Source organism: Microcebus murinus, chromosome 5 (genome assembly GCF_040939455.1).
Source record: "Microcebus murinus isolate Inina chromosome 5, M.murinus_Inina_mat1.0, whole genome shotgun sequence".
In the NCBI taxonomy this organism is placed as follows: Eukaryota; Metazoa; Chordata; class Mammalia; order Primates; family Cheirogaleidae; genus Microcebus; species Microcebus murinus.
The window spans coordinates 71,099,268-71,117,818 of NC_134108.1; the positions used below are offsets into that span (position 1 = coordinate 71,099,268).

Sequence of the window (18,551 nt, forward strand, 5' to 3'; positions counted from 1 at the left end):
GAACAACAATAGCATATACTCAGCTGGTTAAAAAAAAAAGTGTATGTATTGATTCAGAAAATGCTCCCAAGATGTATTTACCAAAAAACCCAAAAAACAAACAAAAACAAAAAAAAACCCCCAAATAAACCAAAAAAACCCAAGGTACAAAATAGTGTTTATAATATGCTACTATTTATACAAAAAATGGAAAATATATTAGTTTCCATATGCACAATATATCTCTGAAAGAACACACAAGAAAATAAAACTGATTACCTCCTGAGGCACAGGTGATAATTGGGTGTATGAAGCCAGGGAGAGGGAGGCTTTTCATTGTACAGATGTTCCTTGACTTATGATGGGGTTACTTTCTAATAAATCCATTGCAAGTTGAAAATATTGTAAGTCCAAAATTCATTTAATATGCCTACCCTACCAAACATCATAGCTTAGCCTAGCTGCTTTAAAAGAGCTCAGAACAATTATATTAGCCTATAGTTGGGAAAAATCATCCAACACAAAGCCTATTTTATAATAAAGGGCTAAACATCTCAGGGAGTTTATTGAATACTGTACTGAAAGTGAAGAACAAAATGGTTGGATGGGTACTGGAAGTAGTTTCTACTGAATGTGTATTGTTTTCGCACCACTATGAAGTTGAAAAATCGTAAGTCAAATTGTTGTGAGTTGGGGACTACCTGTATACTTTCTTATACTTTTAAAATCATATGAATTATCCCCTATTTATGGTAATAAATGAGTTTTAATTTTAAAAGGGTTAATGAATGAATAATGTCCCTAAAGTATATCAAATAGCAGCTGTGTAAAATGTGGCATTTCCTCCTTCATTTCATAACAAAATCAAAATGAATAAAATCTGTATCTTAAGTACTACACCTGAACAAAATTATTCCCCCATCCCAAAGATCTATGGGAACTAGGAATTTTGTCAGTGAAGTGCTTGCTTTGATTAGTATAGTAATCTTTAAGTGACCTTTGAAGGTGTTTGAATATTCTTTCTAAAACTATAATGAGCTGGGCATATACCACATATTAAGTATATATGTACTGCTTATTATTTAGATACATATTCACATACTGGCTTTAGACAATGTGGCAGCTAGCTTCCAAGATGGCCTCCGATGATCTTCACCTCCTGGAATTCATGCCCTTGTGCAATCCCATCACACAGAATTACCTGTGTCCTTTGTAAACAATAAATAGAATACTGCAGAAGTAAAAGGCCACAAGACATTGTAGTTTCCACCTTGATGTCTCTTGGATCACTCATTCTGGGGCAAGTTAGTTTCTATGTCATAAGAACACTTAAGCAGCCCTTGGAAGAGGCCCACATGGGCTAGAATGAAGACTTCCCTCTAATAGCATAGCCAAAAACAACTTGCCAATCATCTGAGTGAGCCACTTTGGAAGTGGGTCCTCCAATCCGAGCCAAACCTTCAGGTGCCTGGAGCCCAGGCCAACATCAAACTGCAACCTCACAAGAAACTCAAGCCAGAACTTTACAGCCAAACAACTCCCTTATCCCTTCTGAGAAAAACTGTGAGACAGTTATTTAGTCACTACATTTTGAAATAATTTGTCATGCAGTAACAGATAACTAAAAAAGAGTTTATTCCCAAATAATATTTTCGTTTTTCAAACGTAACCTCTATAACTTAAAAGACATAAACAGTAGTTACTAGATTGTATAAAACTAATAGGCAGCCTCAAGTTATAGAATCAGGTAAGCTTGGAGTACAGTGTTTTGAAGACAGTCTTCAAATAAAATGTCAGATACTATGTTGCTGGAACCCTTCTATTTAGGCTCATAAGTGAACTCTTAATTGGTGGTAACACTGTATACAATATGGATGTCATTCTATATGTATTTCTTCCAAAAGGACAGAGACAAACTTTAAAGCAAGTACTGTACTATGTTCTATTTTCTTCTCAGCAGGAGAAAAACTTATCTCCAGGAAACTTTAAAATTTTTAAGTGTATGTGGAAAAGCCACTGACCAGTTGCATCATGCTGAAGACAAGCAAAAAAGCATAATTAGTGGTCTGGGATGGCATTTTAGGTTATAATATAAAAAATTCTAGCTATCTAGAAAATCTGATCAAAGTAACACATATTCTAAGAGCTTTAGGTAGCTGGTATTTTATAGTACTTTTTCATATAGCACAATCAAAAGCAACTGAAAAATTATGGACTATATACCTGCATAATTCAAAGGACTAAGACTGTTGTGCTTTTATAGTTTTTCTGATTACAGTCAGTTGTCACTTCTAAATGATGACAATTTATCTGCACTGCTTCTATACTGCTGCTTTATTTTATAGCAGAAAAGCAGAAAAGAAACCACTTGCTTGAGTGAAGGCTCTCTTATGAAATAAAGACTATGCATCCAAGATGACTCTTTTCCTACTTTCAATTTGAGGTTGCATCCCAGAACCTTAGATTAACAGCAATCTGACTTCAGCTTAAATGGCACATTACTGTCTATACTGATAAACTTATGACCACCACTCAGGTTAAATTTTTTTTTCTTTTTGGAAAATATTAACACCAAACTAAATGGTCTATTCACCTAAGCTCTTTATTTATGAACACAAAATAACAGCAAATTTAGGCTCATAATACAAATATATGCCTATAAGTAACCATAGCAACTTGAAATACATGACAGAGAAGATAGACCAGGGACTGTTTTCCTGCCTGTTCATATAAAACTCCTTCCATAAGAGAGGAGAATTTGTCATTATCTCAGAAGAAAAAAAGGCTAGAAATGTCTTTGGCAGGATGGAGATATGAAAATATAGCTATAATAAAACTTCAGTGGCTAGAGAAAGGAGGAGATATGAGTTTTTAAAGTTTATTACCTGATAAACTCTTTGCCAGATAAAAATTAATATAACATCACTCCTGATCAACACCAGTTCATCCTATGAAAGATTCCCACTTGTTTTTAGATTTAGATTTGTTGTTTTAGATTCAGAAGTTTATCTTAAAGCTAAAGTATCCTAATAACAATAAGGTGCTAGGTGTTCTATTTTTAAAAGTAATACTAATAACATTGAGGACATTTTTGAAAAAAATAAAGATATAATCTGATTCAATATTGATCATATTAAGTTTTCATTTTTGTACTGTATTTTAAAATTAAGTTTAGTATACTTTTTAATTTACAAATAAGGCTTTATTTTTCATTTCTTGCATAGATAAAATTCTAAGGATTTGCAAGCCCCCCTTAACCCAGTATTTCCCAAAATTTGGGCCACCAACCAGAAGGACTTGAGAGGACAGGGCTAAGCTACACTACATCAAGTAAGGAAGTTATTTCCAGCTTCATTCTCTTTCAATTCCTCTGCATCAAGAAGAGATGTTATCAACACCACTGAAATTCTTGCCAATTTCCCTTTTAAACAAAGAGCAAAGCTTAGAAACAAAGATCAAAGTCTCAAGCAGGCAATAGTTTCCAGCTAGAAATTAACAACACTTTTGTGTTCATTTTTTTATCCATATGCTCACTTGCACTTATGGCAAGTGCTACCTGCTTTTTATTCATTGTTATTTCAAGTTTCCTTTAAAAATTATTTTAATAATCGCACTTTTGTAAAGAAATATTAATAAGTATACAGGAAGTACACAGATATGGCCAGATTTTTGAAGATGTTATAAAAGTGACTGCAGTTTGGGAAATACTACATTAATCCATCTGTCCAACAAATAAATATAAGTGCCTGCTATAAGGATGTCATTGGTTTAGCCACTATGAAGGACAGAAAAGATTGTTCAAAAAAATGTAAACACAAAGGTCAGAAGGGGAGGAAATTAATTTAAGATGAGGTAATCACAAAAAGATTCACAAAGTGGCATTTGAACTGGGTCTTGAAAGACAAGCATAATTTAGAAATATAGAGACAGGGAGAGCATTCTAAGAGATTAAAAGCATAACAGTATAGGCTTGAGTGGTGGCATGTTCCAAATCTTGATTCTGGTTACATGGGTGTGTATATATTTGTTAAAACTTACTGAAATGTAACATAAAATAAGTGCACATCATTTTATGTAAATTTGCATATAAGTTTGATACTATACCTTTGACCTATACAATGAAAGGTCATTGAAGCTTCAGGCTTGGATAGCTTGGGGAGGAGGAGGTACATACAATAAAAAGAAAAGGGAAATTGCAGTTTAAAGACAAGGGGATCAAATTTTCATATAATAAATTCTAAATAGGCCAGGCTCCGTGGCTCATGCCTGTATCCTAGCACTCTGGGAGGCCGAGGCAGCAGATCCTCTGAGCTCAGGAGTTTGAGACCAGCCTGAGCAAGAGTGAGATCCCCATCTCTACTAAAAAAATAGAAAGAAATTAGCTGGACAACTAAAAATATAATATTTTATATATATATATATATAAAATTAGCTGGCCATGGTGGTGCATGCCTGTAGTCCCAGTTACTCAGGAGGCTGAGGCAGTAGGATTGCTTGAGCCCAGGAGTTTGAGGTTGCTGTGAGCTAGGCTGACACCATGGCATTCTAGCCCGGGCAACAGAGTCAGGCTCTGTCTCAAAAGGAAAAAAAAAAAATTCTCAATAAAAATGGTTAGCTATTACACAAAAATATTAGCTTTATATTTCTACTTAATTTTATTTCAGAGAGAGAATTTACCTGAATTAAGGCTTATATATTAAAATTACATGTTCTATTCCCACTGCTCCCCCTAAACAAAAGTATGCATTAATAGCACTGACCCTTAACAAAGTTACAAAGAATAGAATATCCATATTCATTGTGTGATAAGGATACCTACTGGTAACAGAATTTAGCAAAACAATTTAAGATTGTACTCAACACTGACATTCTGTTTGTAAGCAATTTAGCAATAACTCGTTCAGAATTTGTTTTAACCTTTAGCTCTTTCTGATGATCTAAGCCGTTAAAATTATGTAGTTATTACATATTAAGTACATTTCAGGTGGCTTCTTTCACATTTCATAGTTTTAAGAATTAATGACTAGAAGGGAAAATCATCAGAGTAAAAGTAATGCCATTATCAAAGAGTCTTTACTTGTTGGAACTTTAAAACACCACTCTGAATAAAATCAATAACTCCGCCATAAAATCAAATTCAAAACATGAATTAATTAGGGTTAAAGGAAAGTATCAAGGGACAAGAAAAAAGAAGATACTATTCTGCCATAAATTAAACTATTAAGACTCAAAGAGACCTATGTGCATCCTTAATATTAATATTTTACTAAGGAAAATGTAATTCTTTTGTTATACAAGTGAGTTGCCACTAGTCTTCATGCTCTGGAAAGCAGGAACTGCCCATTTAAAAAGCCAAATTTCACAGCTGCAAGGGGATTCAGCTCAAGTGCAGCAATTTTCAAATTTGTATTCTCTGTAATTATAATCTAAGAGATGTTAACAGGTTGGCCATGAGAAAACAGACTCTCAGGTCAGGTAAGTTTTAGGAAACTGGATGATAACCTTCCCCTGGAAATTTACATGTATATACGAATAGCAGTAAAGATTGTTGCCTTCATAAGCAAATTAAAAACAACAACAACAAAAAACTAGTTTAACCTAGTGTGCTAGGATCCTAAATTAATTGCCACAGTACACTGTTTTGGGGCAGTAAGCCCACTAAATGGGTTTACAACAGTGTTAGGAGGAAACATCAGTTTGGAAAAATTTTAAATTCCCTTAAACAATGACAAAACTGAGGCCAAATGAAATCATGTACTATTAGCAGCAGAATGAAGGACTTGAACCTAATCTTTTCATACCCAGGCCAGAGCTCTTTCCATTATTTTAACTACACAATAGGAGTCTTTTTGAATGTATATAGTCAAACATTTAATTAACAACATTTAACTTACATTTAAGGTTTTGGTTATGGTATCACATTTTCTAGTTTGTCTACAAACTTAGGTGTTTTCAATTCCTTGTTCAAGAATGTGGTCCCTAATAATCAGGCCCACCTGGAGATTTGCTATTAGCAATTCAGGAGAATGATTTAGAGTGGTGGCTGAAAGTAATCAATACAATACAGCATTTGGATTATGCATGGTTTTAATTTACTCATTAAAGTCTGTCAGCCCAACTAAATCACTGTGTTGTCTATCAGGTGGTGAGTTACTTAGCACATAATGCTGAAGTTATTCATAGTAGGCCATATTAATATCTACAAGTAAAATTAAAATGCAAGAATTTATGTCTGCATGGACAACAGACAATAACACCGAAATTGAGGAATTTTTGTCTGTCTATAAGCCCTTGTTCAGGGCTTATTTTTCAGTTTCCTATATTTTCTGTAATCAAATTTTTGATTGCTTTAACTACAGTTTCTAAATCAGGTTTTTCCAATCTTCATATTTCTCAAACTCCACAGAATTCTAAGAAGTGTAAGAATAATCCGAATACAATTTACTTAGCTTTTAAGAAAGGTTGTGTGCTATTCCCCCCCCCCCTTAGGGTAGAAGAGACCAATGGAGGAGACGGAACGAGTAATTATTACTATGTTGCAACTTTAAAAGGCTTGGGAATCAAAGCCGGTAATTGTTAACAACTTCCGTGTGACTATTCTGACTTCCTCTTAATAAACTTCGGTCCTCCTTTCCAACCCCCAACCTGACAACATTAACCATAGCCGGTATCTCCTCAATCCTAAAAGAGCCCACCAGATGAACAGACCGCACGATGCCTGGATTCCTCCAACAAAGAGATTACTGTGTGCGCCTTCACCGCACAGGTGCGACCTCTGCCTCAGCCCTGCGCGCCGCTCGGCCCGGCGCGGGGGGCTCCGCGACCCGCCACAGGACGTCCCGGCCCCGCCTCCCGCCGCCTCTGCCCGGGCCAACCTCGCGCCCCCGCCCGGTCCTGACCCTCCCTCTGGTCCCCGTGCAGCTCCGGTCTCCCGGGGAACCAGAGGGCGGGCGGCCGGCCGGCTTCGCGGCTCCAGGCGGGGCCGAGGCGGCAACACCCCCGACGCCACAGCAGCCAGACCCGCGGGGAGTCCCAGCGGCTCCCGAATGAGCCGGCCCGAGAGGGATGCTCAGGGCCGGCGACTAGTCTAGCGACCGCGCTGGGGGCGGGAACTCTGTTACCTGCCGTGGGCTCGGCCGCTCCCCGCCGGCGCCGCTCTCCTGGCAACCGCGGCAGCGACACCAAGGCCCGGAGCCCAAGGGCCTAGTGACAGCTCCCAGCGTGCACCGCGTCCGCGCCGGCGTCGACGTCGACGGCCCTATATCCCCGCCCCGGTGAACGCCTTGCCTGCCGGAGCTAGCTGTTGCCACAGCGCCCTCAAGCGGACTGTTGGGCGAAGTGGCCACAGCCGCCAATGGCAGGAGTGGAGGGAAAGGGTTTTAGAGAACGCCCTCTCCAGTGCCATCTTGATGGAGATTTTGAAGGGATAATAAAACTTTAAAAAAGGGTTTAAATACTATGCACCATGTTTCCCCGAAAATAAGACCTCCCCATAAAATAAGCCCTAGCAGGATTTCTAAGCATTTGCGCAATATAAGCCCTACCCCGAAAATAAGACCTAGCGATGGGCGTGGCTACGCAGCGTATGCACAACCCAGGCATTTCGCCGTGGCGCGGGTAAAGAAGCCGAGCAGCCCTTCTCATCTGCCCCATCGTGAGAGCTACTATCCCAGAGGTGACCAGAAAGGTGCAGGCAGCCCCACGGACAAGGTCAGCTCCCCCTGTCAGGTCCCAGCCATGCTGTGCGTGCTGCAAGCTGAGGCTTTGAGGGGAAAGTCTCCTCAGTGAAGTGAGGAGGGTAACCCTCCGCTTTAGGTATTGTGTGTCCCCAGGGGGCAGAACGAAAGCTGCAGCTGCCATTTTACTCAGCACTGTGGGCTTCTCTCACTCCCCACAAACACCAGGGGATAGGGGGAAAGCTTCAGCAAGCAGTCTCCTACTGAGCCCAGAGAGATCATTTCTGCTCCACTGTGCAGATTGGACCCAGTGCTCACTGGATCTCTGATAAATAAGCCAGCCTTTACACATCAGCTTTGCTGGCCTATCTCTGCTTTTCCTGAGTATCTGCACCCCAGCAGACAAGATGAGTGCAAAAAGAAAGAGCTATTCTGTTGAGTACAAGAAAGAAATTGTGGAGGACTCCAAGGGCAAGAATCTTATGGCTTTCTGCAGAGAGAAGAAGTTGGATATCCGAATGGTCCGAAAATGGCGGGCAGAATATGCTAACCTCAGTCTACATGTGGATAGAGGAAATGCTAAGAAGCACAAGTGTGGTTCAGGTCGGCAACCTTTATTTCCCGAACTGGAAGACATGATTGGTGAATGGATTGCTGACAGGAGAGCAAAGGCTTTGGTTGTGCGCAGGGCTGATATTCAAAGATTTGCCCTTGCAATGGCACCACAATTAGAAATATCCCCAGAAGATTTCAAAGCATCACAACACTGGCTGGATCGCTTCCTTCAGCGATATGAACTGTCTCTAAGAAAATCAACCACACTGTTTAAGTTGGAAGATGCTGAAGTTATTAAGCGAGCACTTGAATTCAAGTCCTTTGTTGATGGCATCGACTTTTCTAAATACCAACTTTGCAACATGATTGCTATGGATGAAACTGCAGTGTTTATGGGTCAAGGAGCCCAAACGACAATTGAACAGAGGGGTGCCTCCTCTGGTCACGAAAGTTCACGCATTACCTGTATTTTGGCAATTCGTCTGGATGGAAAGAAAGTCACACCTCTTATCATCACTAAGGGCAAGAAAGATAAGATTGAACGTGTTTCCAACATTTATGTTCTTGAAACTGAAAAGGCCTGGTGCACACAAGCAGTTATAAGGAAGTGGCTTGATTTAATGCTGCCACTTGTTTTGCGAGGTGGCCAAAGAGGTCTGCTAGTCTGGGATTCAGCCAGCACTCACCGTGCTAAAGACATGAAGAACTTCCTTGCAGAGAGAAGAATAGATCAAATAATGATTCCTGCAGGAATGACTGCCCATCTGCAGACCCTTGATATTGCAATAAAGAAGCCATTCAAAGACCATTTGCACATGGAAATTAATGACTACATTGAAAATAGAATGACAAGAAATCAGCATGGAAACTTTGTGAAGCCTAGCCTGCAAGAGGTCGTGATTTGGGTGAAGAATTCATGGGATAAAATCACTGACAGTGTTGTTACCAATGCACTCCGAGCAGGTTACATGGATAAGAGCTGCTCATTTAATGAGAGCTCTATTGCTCAACATGAGAGATTGGGGCCAATGGTTCTAAAGGAAATAGAGTCGCAAAAAATTCAGGATGGAATTCAGGATGGAATCCGGGATTTGGAGTGTTATGATGATGTTCCAGAAGAAGACGACTTAACTATATTTGAATAAATGTAGATTGTTGTACCATACTTAAAAAAATAGTACATCCCCTGAAAATAAGCCCTAGGGTGTCTTCTTGAGGAAAAATAAATATAAGACCATGTCTTATTTTGGGGGAAGTATGGTATTAGTTAAATAATTCCTCAATATTTCATATGAGTAACCTGAGGCTCGGAGAGGTTAGGCGACTTGGGAAGTTAGGTGACAAATACTTGGTATCAGATTTGGAAGTATTTTGAATGCAGAGTTTTCTCAATCATGTCAAGTTATTCTAAAGAGGATAGCAGAGTTTCACCAAGACAGTAAGGTAAAAAAAATAGTGATTATGTATACAATATAACAATCTTTTAAACTAGTAAAACAATTATGGAGAGCATGTGGTGCTAAGAATGTTATATATTTCAATATAATTCATCATATTTAAGTGTTTAATAGCTTTGAAGATTAAAATGGGAGATGAGTTGAAATCATTGCCCTTCAAATGGATGAGTTATTTGAGACTAAATAGTAGCAAACTTTATTTTTTTAAACTGAGTTGTTACCTCCATCCATGATTTCTAATTATTGTGATACAGTAATTTGTGCAGCAACACAATAATGCTTCAAATTAATGTTTTTGGTGTGTGGTAATTATGACTTTGAAATTATAAAATACAACATCAATAAACAAGATTTTCTGTATCTAAGGCATCGTTGCTTTTGTTTAAAAAAAATAAGTCTCTTGTTTTGAAATAAGTCATATTGTAATTCTACTAAGGTCTTGTATTTTAACATTTCTCCATTATAAGTATTTGCATAATATCAGATTCTTTTCTGTTTCATATTTTCCAAAATTATCTTGTCGTGCAATAGGATTACAATTTCTCTGAATTAGTTTTTACTTCTACAAAAGTGAATAGTGCAGATGTCGTACAGAATTATTTTCATCTTCTTTTTTTTTTTTTTTTAAAGAAATGGTTAGTCCTGTGATTCGAAATAGTAGTTTTCGACCACACTCTTCTACCTAGGCAACAGAAAACTTCTTACATTTTTGCAACTGTATCAATTTTGGAGATTTCCTAACTTGACATTTTGTCTCAGGCTGAGGCTAACCAATGACTCTAGTTCATAAAAAAGAGACTAAGATAAAGTGGGTTTGAGGCGAGGAATTCTGCTCTTGGACTTCCTGGGAACAGTGCCCACCTGTATCACCTGCCAGGATCATTTCCCTCCCTTCGAGCCTCATCCTAAGCTAGCCAAAGGGGTGTCTCCCCGGTCTGATTTTATGGTCACTTTTCGGGAGACTTAAGGGCCAGGCCATGTTCATAAGAAGCAGAGTGGGAGGACAGCTTGGCTCTCCCTGCCCACCTTTCTCAGAACTCTGGGCTAAAAAGCTGGTTTTGAAAATGCGGCCTACAGCTCCACCCGCCCCGCCCCTCCGTTCGCGTCTCTCCCCACAGCTCCCTCCCCTCTCGCGGGATCCGGCGCCCTCCCTCCCTCTCGGCGGCGCGCTCTCCGCCCGGCAGGCGGCGCTGTGGGCTGGCAGGCGGTGCTGGCCGCGCGCTCCCGTCCCGGCTGCCTGCATCGCCTGCACCGCCGCCGCCGCCGCCGCCGCCGCTTCTCCCGCCGCACGTGCAACGGCTCCTGTCCGGATTGACCCGGGTTCGTCTGCACCTCCGGGGCGGTCCCGCCCGGGCCCCGCCATGGCGGCAGCTGCGGCAGAGACGCGCGTGTTCCTGGAGCTGCGGAGACAGCTGCAGAGCGCGCTGCTGATCCTGGGGTAAGACCAGGGCTCCCAGGCGCGGTGCTCGGCTTGCTGTTCTGCCGCCCGGGCGCCGGGGACGCGGACGTCGCCGCCTCCCTCTGAAGGAGGGACTTTGAGTTTCTTGGGAACGGTTGTTTAGAGCCTCTCGATTACTCAGAGGGAAGCCTCCGCTTGTAGTTAGCCCGCCACCCCCGACTGACTGCCTTGGCGTCTCTTGGGAGCTTTGTAGAAATGCAGGCTATCGGTCCCACACCATACCTGCAGAATCAGAACTTGAATTTTAACGAGATGACCAGGATTCAAATGCACATTCAGGTTTGAGGAACAATGATGTAAAACACGGTTGGCAGTGCCCGGCGTTTCCAGTAAAACAATGCAAAAAAACGCCTTGTCTACCTTTATTCGTGTTCCTTGTTGTAAGATCTCGAATCTTATATCAAGCTTCCTGTTTTGCAAAGAACCTCGGATTTTTTTTTTTTTTTTCCTTCTCAACTTGCTCTTTGTAGAGAAACCAACACGGGAACCTGTGTTCGGTGAACGAAAACACAGGTTGCAGACTTCTTATTGGAGCTTATTCTTTTATTCATATTCTGAGTTCCAATGAGAAGTCTGCAAACATTTAACTTACGCGCTACGCAAAACAAAAAACTTTTTGGAAAAATTCTCTTGTTTTTTTGACAACAATTTCAATGGTTTGTGGTCCCCTTGTGACTGCTGTTTCAAAAAGAGATATTAAAATCCTGAAAATTTAATTACACAGTGCCACAGGTAAATTGATGCTAAGATTTTCCTCATATCTGCCAGATATCTGGTGTGGCAATTTTGGATTTCCTTGAGAACTGAGTTCAAATCATATCTTCCTCACAAAATTATTATAGAATAATTTAATTTGAATTTCTTCAACTTTAAAACGGGGGTAATAGTACTCTCTGAATATCTTCCTTTCTTCCTCTCTTTGAAAAATCACGAGTTTGGACAAATATCTCCAATTCCAGTGCACCTTGTAGAATAATTAGGAGCCCAAACCTTACCAAAACAAAACAACAAATCCTTCACAATTCTCCTGGAGTATGCTCCCTTGTTTAACAAGTTAAGAAACCTAACTTTGCTGGACTACTACTGGTTTGTTCCTGGTGGTCTTTGGCTGTTGAGATTTATCACCAGTCAATTCCCCTATGCTAGGAGCAACCATTGTTCTGATTTCATTAAACATAAATTAGTTTTTGCCACTTATTAAACTACATATAAATGCATTTATACAGTATGTTCTTTTTTGGTTGAAGCTGCTTTCCTTCAACATAATGTTTTTGAGATTCATGTTTCATCTATGTTGTTGCATTTATCAGTAGTCCATTCTTGCTCAGTAGTTTTCCATTGTATGAATATACCACAATTTCATTTATCCATTTTCCTATGCTAGATGTTTTTCTTGCTTCCAGAGTTTGTTTATTATGAATATAGCTGCCATAACATTGTTCTATAAGTTGCTTTGTGGACATACATTTTCATTTGTTTTGTGTAAATACCAGAATGAAATTTCTGGATCATAGGATAGATGTAGTCATTACTTCGTGAGAAACTGCCAAACAGTTCTCCAAAGTGGTTGTACCAGTTTACACACTCATCAGAAAAAAAATGAGAGTTACAACTGCTTCGTATTCTCACCTGACAATTTAATATTGTCAGTTTTTTTGGTTTGAGCCATCCTAGTAGGTGTTAAATGTCTTGTGGTTTTATTTGCCTTTCCCTGAAGACTGATAATGTTGAGTGCCTTTCATCTGCATTTTGGCAATTCATGCAAGTTCTTCTTAAAAGTATCTTCTAATTTTTTGCCATTAAAAAATCAGGTTGTTTGTCTTATTGTTAAATTGAAAGAATTCTTTTTTTCTTTTTTTTTTTGAGACAGAGTCTCACTCTGTTGTCGGGGCTAGAGTGCCATGGTGTCAGCCTAGCTCACAGCAACCTCAAACTCCTGGGCTCAAGCAATCCTTCTGCCTCAGCCTCCCGAGTAGCTGGGACCACAGGCATGCACCACCATGCCTGGCTAATTTTTTCTATATATGTTTTTAGTTGGCCAATTAATTTCTTTCTATTTTTAGTAGAGACAGAGTCTTGCTCTTGCTCAGGCTGGTTTTGAACTCCTGACCTTGAGCGATCCTCCTGCCTAGGCCTCCCAGAGTGCTAGGATTACAGGTGTGAGCCACTGCACCTGGCCTGAAAGAATTCTTTATATAGTTTTGAACCAAGACTTTTTTCATATATATGCCTTGTGAATATGTGAATATTTTATCCTAATCTATGACTAACCTTTTATGTTTCTTAATAGTGTCTTCTGATGAACAGAAAATTTTAATGAAATCCAGTTTATCACTATTTTTCCTTTAATAGTTAGCCTTTTTTTTTTGTCTTAAATCTTTTCCTACCTCAAGGTTGTGGAGATTTTTGCTGGTTTTATTTTCTAGGAATTAAATAATTTTAGCTTTTATATCTTGATCTGTGATAACGTCAGATTCATTTTTGTGTTTGCAGTGAGGTAGAAGTCAAAGTTCATTTTTTCTTACAAGGATATACAGTTGTTCTGTCACCATTAGTTGAAAAAATCCATCGTTTCTCCCATTGAAATAACTCATCATCTTCATGAGAAATCAGTTGACTATGCTGTTTTTGGCACTAGAGTTGGAACTCAGTAAACATCTGTTGATTGAGTAAATGAATGGACAAATTTTATCCCAAGATGCTAAGATGGCTGAACATAAATAGATTTTCCTAATGTAATTAGCAGGTATAAAGATTAAAGAAAAAAATATGACCATCTCAATACATTTAGGTAATCACTAGAAAAAATACAATACCTGTTCATGATTAAAAAACCCTTAGTAAACTCCATGAAAACAAAACAAACCCAAATAAGCTAAAGATTTGATTGGCGGCATTTGTCGATTCCTGTGGAGTAAATACTTTCACCATAGATGACCTTCAACCTACTAACTGGCGAGTTGAACTGATTTGCAGAATTTCTGTAATTTTGACAACAGGTTCTCCAGAGCTTGTAGGATCTGAGAGTTAGTATATCACTGGGTCTTACAGACCATTGAAAGGACTTTAGCTTGTACTTAGAGTGAGAGATGAAATTATTGGATACTTTTAAGCAAGATGTAATACTTGAAAGAATACAAGTGAATAATGAAGAAAGACTCAAGTATTAAGATTTTATGTAGTATGTCACCAAAATTAGAGTCTCAAAGTAGTACATTTTCCCAAATTACCAGTATGCAACTTTCAAGATTAGAAATTATGTCACTGTCATCTTAGACCTCATTCACATTTTTCCAGTTGTTCACATAATATCCCTAAAGCATAAGAATCCAGTTCAGAATCATGCATTGCATTTCACTGTTATGCTTCCTGAGTCTGTTTCAATCTGGAAGAGTTCCTCAGTTTTTCTTGGCTTTCATCATCCTGACACTTCTGAAGGTTATAGCATAATTATTTTGTAGAATGTCCTTCCATTTGGATTTGTCTTATTTTTCTCAAAATTAGATTCAGGTTATACATCTTTGGCAGGAATATCACAGAAGTGATGCTTCCTATATGTTAGATGGTACATGGTTTCACATATTGCATTCTTTCAGGTGGCACATGAGTTTGATTTGTTCCATTATTGGTTGTGTTAACTTTGAATACTTAAATAAGATAGTGCCTGCCAGTCTTCTCCACCTTAAAGTTACTCTTCTCTTTGTAATCAATAAATATTAATTGGAGAGGTGTTTTGAGACTATGTGAATATCCTGTTCCTCATCAGACTTTCATTTTATTCATTTATTTACATCAGCAAGGACACATGGTCCTGTTTTATTCAGTATGCTACTTTTTTGCTTGAATCAAATGTGGCCAGGGGAGTCCCTTCAAGATGGTTTCTGTGTCTTTTTGGATGTGTTCCTATCATTTTTTTATTTCTTCCTTAATTTGTTGCACAGCAACATGTTCCAGGAGTATTTCATTCTTTTTTGTTCCTTTTACTGGATGTCATCATTTTACTAAGAAACTCTGCTTATTTGTTTGTTTTTTTAAGTGGAAAATGGCATTTACAAACCAAGATCTGAGCACTAGGTGTGCTCATTACCATTGAGTCTCACCTCTCCTAGAACTAGGGGTTGCGTGTGTATGTGTGACATATCTATGATGTTTCTGTATGGATGAGCATACATACATATGGACATCCATCCATCTACATCTATCTATCGTACCATATCTATTTATATACATTGAAAACCATGACTTCACACAGATATTTCTCATTCTACCCCACCACCACCGTAAGGTCCATTCTAGTTTTCTCCCTTTTTCTCTTTGTAACACTGTTCTCCCACAGTGAGAATGCTGGTCCTCAGTATCCTTGTGGCATTTATCTACTTGGTCAATACTGCTCTGTTTGACTAATCTTCTGTTGATATCCTTTGCTGCTTCCCCTCCCTCCACTCATTGTTGACACTCTCCCCATCTGCTTATGGACTCTTATGGACTGAATGTGTCCCCCCAAAATTCATATACTGAAGACCTAACCCCCAATGTGATGGTGTTAGGAGGTAGGGCCTTTGGAAAGTGATTAGATGAGCTCATGAGGGTGGAGCCCCTGTGATAACAGTAGTAGCCTTATAAGAAGAGGAGGAGACATCAGAACTTCCTCTCTCTGCCATGTCTGTTGTTTCAGCCGCCCAGTCTATGGTATTTTGGTATAGTAGCCCAAGCTGTTACAGAAACCCAAGATGCTCTGCAACCACATGCTGAGCTACCCCCATGTCCCACTCAGATTTCCTCTCACCTGACTTGGGATCTGACACCCGTGCTGGCTGGTGGTCCTGGTGGATGCCCTCCATACCCTGCTTGATTTCTCACATCCATGCCAGGCCACTGTGGTTCCCTATGTTTGGATTGGTGTTTACCATGCTTGGCCCTGCGTAAATGATTGAATTTTGGGGGAAGGGAAAGAAGAGTGGTAAGCTAGAGTTGGAGTGGTATCGGGGACTTAGGAACCAGTGGTATCTCTTGAGGCTCTTGCAAGTGTCAGCTCTACATAGTCCAGTTTGAAAATCATTGAGGTAGCAAAATGGACATTGTGTAGCTTTAGAGAAGTGGTCAGAAAAATACAGTCCATCAGTCAAATCCACCCCACAGCCTGTTTTGGTACAGCCTGTGAGCTAAGAATGGATTTTACTTTTTATTTTTTTAAGTGTTTCAAAAAAACAAAATACAAAATAGAATATGTAACAGAGATCATATATGGCTAACAAAACCTAAAATATTTACTATGTGGGCTTTTACAGAAAAAGTTGGCTGACTGCTGCTTTAGAGGATCATTATTTTTTAAACATTTCTTGAAACTGGACTTTTGACTCAAGGGTTTGAGGCTATTTTCCCTGCAAAAAACCTCAAGTACTTGATATTCTGTAGTGTCAGTTAAGTGCAGATCTATGTGCTTTGAAAAAGAACTAGCCAGAAAGTAATTGTAAGATTTTCTAAGGCAAATTAAGAGGCCTAGCTGGGAATGGTAGCTCATGCCTGTAATCCCAGTACTTTATTAGGCTGAGGTGGGAGGATCACTTGAGGGCAGAAGTTCAAGACAAGCCTGGGCAACATAGTGAGACCCCTATCTCTAAAAAAAAAAAAGAAAAAAATAAAAATTAGCCAGGTGTGGTGGTGCATTCCTGTAGTCCTGGCTACTAGGGAAGCTGAAGCAGGGGTATCACTTGAGCCCAGGAGTTTGAGACTACAGTGAGCGACGATTGCGCCACTGTTCTCCAGCCTGGGCGACAGAGTGAGATCCTGTCTCTTAAAAAAAAAAAAAAAAGAAGAAGCCTAACCTGAACACGTGATCTGTCCTGTGTTTAGATGACCCTTAAGCAGATTGCCTGCTGTCTGCAGTGAGGTGACACCATGTGGATGGCCTGCCATCTGTACTTAAGAGGGAGCTATAGTACTTTGTACCTCTGGTATAATGTTTAGCATATCTCAGTTTTGGAGGAGGGTCATTTCTATATATGCCTTCATCCCCTCTGTACTTTTGACACCTTGTGGACAGGGACTGTGTTTTACCCTTTATTGCCTACACTGAGTAATTTGTGTTTACTGTGAATTAGTATTCATAGATGACTGAGTGTTTTCTTCATTACTTCTTTTTCTTAAAATTGACAAGAAAGTTTTTCTCTTGTATCTTTCATTTCATTTAATCCTGGTCTCTTTATCAAAACCCTGTTTATCAAGTAATAGTACTTTGCTCTGATTTACTATAAGATAAAACATGATTGTAGTGCTGGTCTCAGAATCCAGAATAAGAAATATGTCCCAGGACTTGCATGTTACGGTGACAATGAAGAGTACTCTCTGACCTGATCTAAATCTAGTGTAGATTTGCGGCTTCTATGATCCACTTGCTGCTGTTTTTCTGAGGCAGTGACTTTAGAGCCCCTATTGAAGAGGAACAGAGAGATCCTTGGTCATTTTTTTTTCTTTCATCATGTGGTTTTCGTCATAAAAAGTAATTTACTTGGGTTTTATTTTTAATTACCAGAGAAGCAAAAGAAGAAGGTATGCCCATGGATATTTCCATAACGCCATCCTCACTCCAGATGAAGACTCCTGAAGGCTGCACAGAGATCTGGCTTCCAGCAGAGGTCAGGCTTGTGCCTTCTTCCTGCCGCGGGCTGCAGTTCGTTGCCGGAGATGGACTGCACCTGCGGCTGCATGCGCGCACAGAATTCTGCCCAAGTGAGTGATATCAGCACTTTTGTTTCTGCGTTTACTTTTTCATTATAAATCAAAGGTGATATTTCTTTTGATAAGTTGAACTTTTCCCAGGTGAAAAAAAGCTATTCATCAGCAGCATGGGAAGAGCTGGGGGTTGAGAAGAGTAGGGTCGTTGTCAGCGCTGCCTGGTATTGGCTATGTACAGTTGAACATGTCACTTGACCCGAGGCTTCCTTCCTCTCCCCCTTTCTCCCTCCCTCCATTTTTTAGAGCACTTTTATGTTCACAGCCAAATTGAGCAGAAGGTATAGAGATTTCCCCAATACCTCCTGCTTTGTTTCTTTAACTGTAAAATTTCCTAACTCACAGATGTTTTGTGAAGATTAAATCAGATGGCAGTTGTACAAGGCCTGGTTGATTATAAAGCATCACATAGTAATTTATTCATTTAACAGATACTTTCAGTTCATGCTATGTGCTAGGTGCAGGGAAGAGTATTTGAGGCAGGCCCGAGGAGAGATTAGCTACTTCTCCCCATGGAGCCAAGTCCCTAAGATAGGGGTCACTACAGAGGATAAGGAAATTGATAGGCAACAGAGAGAAATAAAAGAATACACAGAGACTATAGTTTATAGTTTTATGTATATAAAAAGATCAGATATAACACAGCAGGGAGTACGTAGGAGACTGGCGTGTCTCTATAAACGCCAGCAGCAT

General features: G+C 39.6%; 2 protein-coding genes across 13 annotated transcripts in view; one reads left to right on the plus strand and one right to left on the minus strand.

Annotated features, from left to right (window-relative positions):
- The window catches only part of DOP1A (DOP1 leucine zipper like protein A), a 100,607-nt gene extending 93,399 nt beyond the window's left edge, over positions 1–7,208 (minus strand). For all 9 annotated transcript variants that reach the window (XM_076003160.1, XM_076003158.1, XM_076003161.1 and 6 more), the window contains exon 1: positions 7,101–7,208. The gene's annotated coding sequence lies outside the window, so the exon portion shown is untranslated. The remainder of the gene's footprint in view (positions 1–7,100) is intronic.
- A 3,667-nt stretch (positions 7,209–10,875) lies between these two features.
- UBE3D (ubiquitin protein ligase E3D) overlaps positions 10,876–18,551 on the plus strand; it is a 142,918-nt gene continuing 135,242 nt past the window's right edge. The window contains exons 1-2 of one of the 4 annotated variants that reach the window (XM_076003165.1): positions 10,876–11,105; positions 17,659–17,855. In XM_076003165.1, the coding sequence (XP_075859280.1) occupies positions 11,029–11,105; positions 17,659–17,855 (274 nt within the window). In that variant the 5' untranslated portion in view covers positions 10,876–11,028. Of the gene's footprint in view, positions 11,106–17,658; positions 17,856–18,551 lie in introns of those variants that run through there. The other 3 variants (XM_076003164.1, XM_012769149.3, XM_076003166.1) reach the window with 3 other exon arrangements.